General features: G+C 46.5%; 1 protein-coding gene across 1 annotated transcript in view; it reads right to left on the reverse strand.

Annotated features, from left to right (window-relative positions):
- PTPRN2 (protein tyrosine phosphatase receptor type N2) overlaps positions 1–9222 on the reverse strand; it is a 1552619-nt gene extending 1543397 nt beyond the window's left edge. The window contains exon 1 of the mRNA XM_044294005.1: positions 8982–9222. Coding sequence (XP_044149940.1) covers positions 8982–9072 — 91 coding nt within the window. The 5' untranslated portion in view covers positions 9073–9222. The remainder of the gene's footprint in view (positions 1–8981) is intronic.
- Between the last annotated feature and the right edge of the window lie 1017 nt (positions 9223–10239).

Genomic DNA, 10239 nt, shown 5'->3' on the forward strand with positions numbered 1-10239 from the left:
GGTTCTAGATACTGTATTGATGACCTGTCCTCAGAATGGAAAAAAGGACAATGCAGCAGCACCCTGCATACCAGATAAAGTACAATAATGTCATAGTCACAAAAAAAAAATATAGTGCTAATGCTACACTTATTTATCAAGTGAGATGCTTGGCAAATGCATTTTGAACAAAACCATATGAGCCCGTCTGCCGTACGTCAAGGCGATCTCTGTAAGACGGGTCCTAACACTAAATACTACCTGTTATGCGCCATAATGGCCTCCATAAAGTTCAGAATGGGTCATCAATATCAGACCAGTGGTGGTCCTACACCCGGCACCTCCATCGATCAACTGTCTTCAGCAGCTGCTGATGGTGGAAAAAACACAATGAATGGAGCCGGGAGCAAAAAATGTCTTTCCACTGTGTAATGGCTGTGCCAGATTACTATTACTGCAGCTCAGACCCCATTCACTTGAATGGGAGAAGATCTAGAATAACCCAGGCTGACCACTACAAAGAGAACGGAGCTGGGACTAGGTCATCAATATCTAGAACCCGGGCTACCCCTTTAAGGAAGGATTCACATTTTTTCAAGTGAAGATAAGAGTATAGGAAAAATATGGAAAAAGAACAATATATTTACGAATGTCCCGATATACAATAATTAATAAATGTGTTGTACAACGCCAGATTTAATGAGGAAGCCTCTGTGCCACTCTTTCTGACATCTGTATCATTCGCGGTCAGGACGTGGGCCATGATGAGGGATATGGCACATGCTGCATTATTCTGCAGACGTGTGCATCAGTCTCATCCATTCTGTTCAGGCTTCATAACTGGTGATTTTTTTTAAATATATATATTTTTCATGTGTTTTCCACTGCATTGCATTGTGGTGCATCCTAAAAGCCCTGTATATGTCCTGTCCATGCAGAAAGAAGTCAAATACGGTACTGGCTGCTGCAACCAGGCTACAGGTAGGTGGGTTATAAAGGCACATAGATTTATCAGGTGCTGTAGCTGCAGGATGGTGTGCCGCAACCAATAACTGGTCACGTGACACATGGGTGACATGTCATGGCTGCAGCCAGTCAGTGGCTTTGGCGGTGTCAAATAGGATGTTGGTCCAGGGAGACCTGGGTCCTGTGGTGCCCGAGGGGGAGCAATGGAGCCAGAAGAGAAGAGGTAAGTATGATAAACACTGAAGTCCAGCCACACTTGGGGGTCTGAAAAAAAGGACACCCCTTTAAAGTTATGCTAATGCAGGCAAAGTTTGTACCGATACTTTAAAGGGGTGGTCTCATCACAACATGCCCCCTTTTTTTTTATTTTTTACAAAGAATGTGATCCTGCAATAAGTTGATCGCCATAGGTCTGTCTTCAAGAAGCTCGTGAGCTGGCATTGTGGGCAAAAGTTGTGCCAGCCGTACATTACCGATGTTGGCTCATAGAAGGAGACCCTATCCTTCATGATGTTCATATGCCATATTGGGAGGTGTTGTCCTAGTCAGATTTAATAAATATATATCTTACACCAGGGCTGCTTTTTAATTTTTATGGACAACTTATCGAAAAATCACGAAAGTCAACATTTTTCATGGACACAATGGAAAACCTTAAAGAGGTTTTCCAACCCTCAGGCTAGGCCATTACTATCTGATCAGCGGGGGTCCCACACCCCTCACCCCCATTCATCAGCTGTTCTGCAGCAGCTTTGGCACCCGGCCACAGCTCCTTCTATTGTGCAGTAGATGGAGCTGTTTATTGAGGTTCTGCTTCCATTGAAATGACCTTCTCCATCTAGTGCACAATGGACGGAGCTGTGGACGGGTGCCAGAGCTAAGGCCTCATGCACACGACCGTTGTGTGCATCCGTGGCCGTTGTGCCGTTTTCCGTTTTTTTGACTTTCAATGGGTCCGTGGAAAAATCTGAAAATGCACCGTTTTGCAGCCGAGGCCGTGATCCGTGTATCCTGTCCGTCAAAAAAATATGACCTGTCCTATTTTTTTGACGGACAACGGTTCACGGACCCATTCAAGTCAATGGGTCCGTGAAAGAACACGGATGCACACAAGATTGGCATCCGTGTCCGTGATCCGTGGCCGTAGGTTGCTTTCATACAGACGGATCCGAAGATCCGTCTGCATAAAAGCTTTTTCTGATCTAAGTTTTCACTTTGTGAAAACTCATTTCCGACAGTATATTCTAACACAGAAGCGTTCCCATGGTGATGGGGACGCTTCTAGTTAGAATACACTGCAAACTTTGTACAAGACTGCCCCCTGCTGCCTGGCAGCACCCGATCTCTTACAGGGGGATATGATAGCACAATTAACCCCTTCAGGTGCGGCACCTAAAGGGGTTAATTGTACTATCATATTCCCCTGTAAGAGATCAGGGCTGCCAGGCAGCAGGGGGCAGACCCCCTCCCCAGTTTGAATATCGTTGGTGGCACAGTGTGCGCCCACCATCGCCCCCCCCCTCCCTCCCTCTATTGTAATAATTCGTTGGTGGCACAGTGTGCCCCCACCATCGCCCCCCCTCCCTCCCTCTATTGTATTAAATCGTTGGTGGCACAGTGTGCCAACCACCATCGCCCCCCCCTCCCTCTATAGCAGCAACAACATTGGTGGCAGTGTGCGGTCTCCCATTCCCCCCCCCCCCCCATCATTGGTGGCAGCGGAGTTCCGATCGGAGTCCCAGTTTAATCGCTGGGGCTCCGATCGGTAACCATGGCAACCAGGAAGCTACTGCAGCCCTGGTTGCCATGGTTACTTAGCAATAGTACAACAGTAGAAGATTCATACTTACCTGCTTGCTGCTGCGATGTCTGTGAACGACCGGGAGCTCCTCCTACTGGTAAGTGACGGTTCTTTAGCAATGCGCCGCACAGACCTTTCACTTACCAGTAGGAGGAGCTCCCGGCCGGACACAGACATCGCAGCAGCAAGCAGGTAAGTATGAATCTTCTACAATTGTACTATTGCTAAGTAACCATGGCAACCAGGGCTGCAGTAGCGTCCTGGTTGCCATGGTTACCGATCGGAGCCCCAGCGATTAAACTGGGACTCCGATCGGAACTCCGCTGCCACCAATGATGGGGGGGGGGGAATGGGAGACCGCACACTGCCACCAATGTTACTGCTATAGAGGGAGGGGGGGGCCGATGGTGGTTGGCACACTGTGCCACCAACGATTTAATACAATAGAGGGAGGGAGGGGGGGCGATGGTGGGCGCACACTGTGCCACCAACGATTTATTACAATAGAGGGAGGGGGGGGGCGATGGTGGGCGCACACTGTGCCACCAACGATTTATTACAATAGAGGGAGGGAGGGGGGGCGATGGTGGGCGCACACTGTGCCACCAACGATATTCAAACTGGGGAGGGGGGGGCTGCCCCCTGCTGCCTGGCAGCCCTGATCTCTTACAGGGGAATATGATAGTACAATTAACCCCTTTAGGTGCCGCACCTGAAGGGGTTAATTGTGCTATCATATCCCCCTGTAAGAGATCGGGTGCTGCCAGGCAGCAGGGGGCAGTCTTGTACAAAGTTTGTAGTGTATTCTAACCTGAAGCGTCCCCATCACCATGGGAACGCCTCTGTGTTAGAATATACTGTCGGATCTGAGGTTCACGAAGTAGCTCATATCTGACAGTATATTCTAACATAGAGGCGTTCCCATGGTGATGGGGACGCTTCAAGTTAAAATATACCATCGGATTGGAGAAAACTCCAATCCGATGGTATAAAAGAACTCCAGACTTTACATTGAAAGTCAATGGGGACGGATCCGTTTGAAATGGCACCATATTGTGTCAACATCAAACGGATCCGTCCCCATTGACTTGCATTGTAATTCAGGACGGATCCGTTTGGCTCCGCACGGCCAGGCGGACACCAAAACGACTTTTTTTTCATGTCCGTGGATCCTCCAAAAATCAAGGAAGACCCACGGACGAAAAAACTGTCACGGATCACGGACCCACGGACCCCGTTTTTGCGGACCGTGAAAAAAAAACTGTCGTGTGCATGAGGTCTAAAGCTGATAGGTGGGGGTGCTGGGTGTCGGATCCCTACCGATCAGATAGTGTAGATAGGCCATCACTGGTACAACCCCTTTAATAAACCACAGAGATAATAAGTAATACACAATCTATAGTACAGTGATATAAAGACATTGACTATGACCTGTGATGAAAATTACTATCATCACAACCTGCACAAGCTTCTGTTCACGGACACTGGTAAAAAGTGGCCTATTTTTTTACGGGCCATCCAGGAACTAATAGACGTGGGCAACATTACTACGTACAACATTACTGTAAGAGTTCTGTTATTTATGGCGTAATCCGAAAGTGTCCTGGATTTGTCTTCCATAAAAGAAAAAAAAATCGAAATGCATCTGCAAGTCATAAAAGACAAGTATTGCCGAGAGGAGAAAAAAAAACATCACGACTTGTAATGAGTTTACATAATGTGTTATTACCTTCCTCCCTCTCCCCACCTGCTCGGGGTTTTCTGCTTCATTTAATTAGCCGGAGACAGACAAAGCATCTCACAATTCAGACATTTCCATAGTGACAGCTGCTGACCAAACCAAGAAGACCACAATATGAAGTGAACTTCTCACTTCTCATTGCTTGATAAAGACCAACCGGTCGAAACGTCGCTGTAACCTGGCTGTCTGAGTGAATAAATCACCATTCTTTCACCAACTTCTGGCGAGTGCTGCGGATTATTGGAGTGTCTTCTCACATCCAGACATTAGCACAAACTTTTATCCAAATCCACCTTCCAAAAACAGGATGTGAATGTGCTTTCTTTCATGTTTTTCCTGGTTTTAGGTCATGGAGTTGCATGAAGCTTCAGAGCGGCCCTGTCTGTACAAGATCTAACCAGCCAGATTCTTCTTCCTGGCCTTGATCCTTAACCTGTTCTGCAAACAAACCAAACCCCTGGTCTGTGCTGTGTAGTCTAGAGGCAAGGGGGCTTAGCCCGGAAGGAGGGGTGCTGCTAGACCACTTCCCAGGTGGGTTGGCAGACCCTGGAACACTATGAGGTCCCTGGTGGAAAGGGGAGACGTGCACACCTGGAGACCTTAGTGCTGGCTACAATACCAAGGTTATGTGTCCTTGGTGCCAGGTGCACCGTTGCTCCCCCTGCAGTATTGTGTTTGTGCAGCACTGGTCACCATGTTTTGGTCTTGCACCAAAAAGGTTGCTGTGAAATTGTGGGGCTTACAGTAATTGGTGAAACTCTACTTCCATATTCCCTGATTATACTTGAAAATGGAAAAAGACATTGCTGCAATAGACAAAAATAACATAAAGCTTATAGAGACTATGCAGAGAACATAACAAGTTTTAAAAAATTTATTCATAAATTTGTCCCACAGCATTCTCATGTTCTAAGTGTTCACTTAGATGGGTGGGGTGGTCAGGCATTTGGACATTTCCTCTAAAATGTCTCAAACATCTAAGAAAAGAAAAAATACTTAAATACGGTCAATTTAAATTTTCCACCAGACGCATGTGAGACTTGAAACTGGCCCATGTCAGGTTTGTGTAGACAACAGGCCTCACTGACAGGGCAAGGTGTCATCAGGGACACATTGAGCACTCCATATCACATAGATACTAATCATATAACCAAATAGACCACCCAATATAACACCATGACTATACGATACGACCTACCAGCAGGAGTATAATCCGGGTTTGAGAAATGCAAAGATGTTGAGGGTTGTCCTCATCTGCTTTCCCCCAGCCCAGTGATGGTGAACAGTGATGGCCAGTTCGCATTGTTCGCCCGCGAACATATGCGGGCTGCCATCTTTTTTCACAAGTCTGGCGAGGCACAGGTAAGCCCTTACCTGTGCCTGTGCCACGAGCCGGTCTGAAAACAAATGCGGTCACCGGGAGCAGGCAGTTCCGAGAACAGCCCGATGAAGGCCCCGGTGGCTGTTCTCGGAACTGCCTGCTCCCACTGACCGCACTTGTTTTCAGACTGGCTCACGCACAGGCACAGGTAAGGGCTTACCTGTGCCTCGCCGGACTTGTGAGAAAAGATGGCAGCTCGCATATGTTCACGGGCGAACAATGCAAACTGGCCATCACTGATGGTGAACCTTTTAGAAAGTAAATTACAGTTTGATTTGTTACAGTGACAGGCAGAAGACTATTATAATCAGGTAATCAAAGGAGAATATGAATTCCAATATATGTTATAAATTCCAATAGATGTTCTCCTTTTCATCTACAATTCCACCAATTCCCAGGCTCCTCTTCTGCCATCCAAGATGGCCGCACCTCTTCTTAGAGGACCTGACACATACTGTGGTAGCCCCAGACAGTTCCTGCTGCCATTAGATTGGCAATGACTTCTAATGCGAGTAGTTCTGGCCAATTCAAGGCCTTTCCTTTTGGACAGCTCCTTTGGAAAATGAAAGGTGGAATCTGATTGGTTGCTATGGGCAACTAAGCCAGTTCTACTTTACACCAGTTTGATAAATCACCCCCATAGTTTGTCTGATAAAAGACATCTGTCCATCCAGTTCGGCCTGTCATTCTGCAAGTGGATCCAGAAGAAGGCAAAAAACCTTCATGAGGTAGCAGACAATTTTCCCCACTTTAGGGGGAAAAAATCCTTCCCGACTCCAATCAGGCAATCAGAATAACTCCCTGGATCAACGACCCCTCTCTAGTAGCTATAGCCTGTAATATTATTACACTCCAGAAATACATCCAGGCAGTGGCGTACATAGAGAAGTAAGGGCCCCATAGCAGGGATCACACCAGGCCCCCCACAAAGGACAGAAGGGTTTCTGCTTAAAACCTTTTCACTGACCCTTGGGCCATTTTTCCACTGCTTCATTTGCTAAAAGTTGTTTCTTTAGAGGGTAGAGTCCTGACCAAGTTTTCACCCCCAGAAGAAGAGGAGATGATCCCAACTGGACCCCCTCTTGCCCTGGGCCCCATAGCAGTCGCATGGTCTGCCATTATGGTAGTTACGCCCCTGCATCCAGGCCCCTCTTGAACTCTTTTAGTGTACTCACCATCACCACCTCCTCAGGCAGAGAGTTCCATATTCTCACTGCTCTTACCGTAAAGAATCCTCTTCTATGTTTGTGTACAAACCTTCTTTCCTCCAGACGCAGAGGATGTCCCCTCGTCACAGTCACCGTCCTGTGGATAAATAGCTGATGGGATAGATCTCTGTACTGACCCCTGATATATTTATACATATTAATTACATCTCCCCTCAGTCGTTTTTGTTCTAAACGGAATAACCTGAATTTTGATAATCTTTCAGGGTACTGTAGTTGCCCCATTCCAGTTATTACTTTAGTTGCCCTCCTCTGTACCATCTCCAGCTCTGCTATGTCTGTCTTGTTCATAAGAGCCCAGAACTGTACACAGTACTCCATGTGTGGTCTGACTAGTGATTTGTAAAGTGGTAGGACTATGTTTTCATCACGGGCATCTATGCCCCTTTTGATGCAACCCATTATCTTATTGGCCTTGGCAGCAGCTGCCTGACACTGGTTTCTACAGCTTAGTTTGCTGTTCACTAAAAGTCTTAATTCCTCTTCCATGTCAGTGTTACCCAGTGTTTTACCATTTAGTATGTACGGGTGACTTGCATTATTCCTTCCCGTGTCCATAACCTTACATGTGTCAGTGTTACCCAGTGTAATAGAGAGACATGAGGGATCTCTGAAGACATTGGTGACCAGTATGTGATCACACATCCCATTAACCCCTACAGTTATACTTCTGTTACTGACATGTTCCAGAACATTAATTGGGAAGCCTAGGAGATCACAGAAAGCTTCTGGCCACATAGTCAAATAATCATATCACAAGCAAGTAATCCCTTCTTAATTCTGACCGGTCGCCTTAAAACATAAACATGGCCTTAAATCCTCTTTATGGGATATGATTAGCACGGAAATAAGCCGGATACGTGGCAATGCCGAGGAGCCCCGAGACTGCACAGTCCGAGGAATTATTCCTGAAGAAGCCAAGAAGAGTCACCACCAGCCATGAGCACAGGAATAGGAAAAACACCAGGTAAAATCACACAGGCTCTTATACAATAGTGCGGAGCTGCTGCAGAACCTCTTTTCAAGCACAACCGTAAACCACATTCATGAAACACGCACAGAGGTATGACTGTATTTTTTCCAGCAAGAGTTCCTTATGAAGGATCTTATCCTACATCTTATTTCTGCAGAACTTAGTCAGAGGTTTACGTGACACAACTTCATTACTCCAATCCACGGCTAAGGAAAAGCGCAAAGCAACCCAAGTGTATAGCTCTTAAAGGGGCGGTCGCACCATAACATCTTCTCACCCTCCGATCAGTGAGGCTCAGGTGCTTTAAAAGTGGGCATCAGCACTCATTTAAAGTCATTTTAACGGAAATACGGACGGACATGCGCCGCCATCAATACGCTGAGGATCAACGCGTCCGGGATATGAATGGGTTAACCCCCGAAACATGACCTGGTGACCTTTCTGATTGACACATGATAAAACGATACCGAATGATTAGAGGTGTGACCCCGGCCAAGTGACTGGAAGGGGCACAGGCTGCAGCCATGTTCAGAGGTGGCACCTGGATCATTGGACGGTGGCATTAGTAATGTAGGGTATATGCCATGGCTATTGGACTAACCCCGGTGTACACAGTTTGATAGTACGCGCCACAGTCTGTAGGGTGACATTTCGAGGGACAGGACCCACAGCCCAGTAACCATGCTCCGGCTGTACAGGTGACACATCTGCCATGCAGGCTTACAATGTGACTGGACCAGCACAGGTGTATACATGTGGTCATACCTGTAACCCCTCAATGTCAGCACCTCCCCCGCCTCCTGCAGAAGCTCCTCCTACCCGCCTGCTCCAACTAGGATGATAAGAAGGAGGGAAGGGGGTCTCACTACAGCCGGGGCGCCCCCCACAGCCGGTCCAGAGGACAGGGCACTCACCAAATCTGGAGTCCGCACTCGCAGGCAGGAGATGGGAAGAAGCCGAGAGGAGGAGGAGGAGGAGGAGAGCGGCGTGCACGGAGCCCATCATGCCGAGTAATAATAATCCATCAGCCTAGTGATCACAGCGGCATGGGGGCAGCAGGACGGCGCTCAGTCCACAGCCTGATCAGCTCCAACACCCTGGACAGCGACCAGACCCGGCCCGCCCACCGCAAGACACGCCCCTCACGGCTGGTCACATGACCGGAGCCCGGCCTCCGGAGGAGATGAATGGGACCAGCGCCTGTCCGCGCTCCTGTCAGGATGAATGGAGGCTGCGGCTGGGGGGAGCCGGGCGGCTGGCGTCACCTCCTCCTCCGAGTGTGTGTGAGGCAGGGTACTGTGCAGGCCGGGTGTGCACCTGTACGTGTGCTAAATAGGGCTGTAGATAGTGTATGACTGTGTATGATTGTGTATATAGTGTATGACTGTATATGTAGTGTATGACTGTATATAGAACTATATGGCATATATGACTGTATATATAGTGTGTGGTATATAGGACTGTATATAGTGTATGGTATATAGCACTGTATGTATAGTGTATGGTATATATGACTGTATATAGTGTATGGTATATATGACTGTATATGTAGTGTATGACTGTATACAGAACTATATCTATGACATATATGACTATATATAGTGTATGGTATATATGACTGTGTATATAGTGTGTGGTATATATGACTGTATATAGTGTATGGTATATAGGACTGTATATAGTGTATGGTATATATGACTGTATATGTAGTGTATGACTGTATACAGAACTATATCTATGACATATATGACTATATATAGTGTATGGTATATATGACTGTGTATATAGTGTGTGGTATATATGACTGTATATAGTGTATGGTATATAGGACTGTATATATAGTATATGGCATATATGACTAAATATAGTGTATGGTATATATGACTGTGTATATAGTGTGTGGTATATATGACTGTATATACTGTATGGCATATATGACAGTATATAGTGTATGGTATATATGACAGTGTATGGTATATAGGACTGTATATAGTGTATGGTATATAGGACTGTATGTATAGTGTATGGTATATAGGACTGTATATAGTGTATGGTATATAGGACTGTATGTATAGTGTATGGTATATAGGACTGTATATAGTGTATGGTATATAGGACTGTATGTATAGTGTATGGTATATAGGACTGTATGTATAGTGTATGGTATATAGG

This window comes from Bufo gargarizans, chromosome 5, assembly GCF_014858855.1.
Source record: "Bufo gargarizans isolate SCDJY-AF-19 chromosome 5, ASM1485885v1, whole genome shotgun sequence".
NCBI classification, from domain to species: Eukaryota; Metazoa; Chordata; class Amphibia; order Anura; family Bufonidae; genus Bufo; species Bufo gargarizans.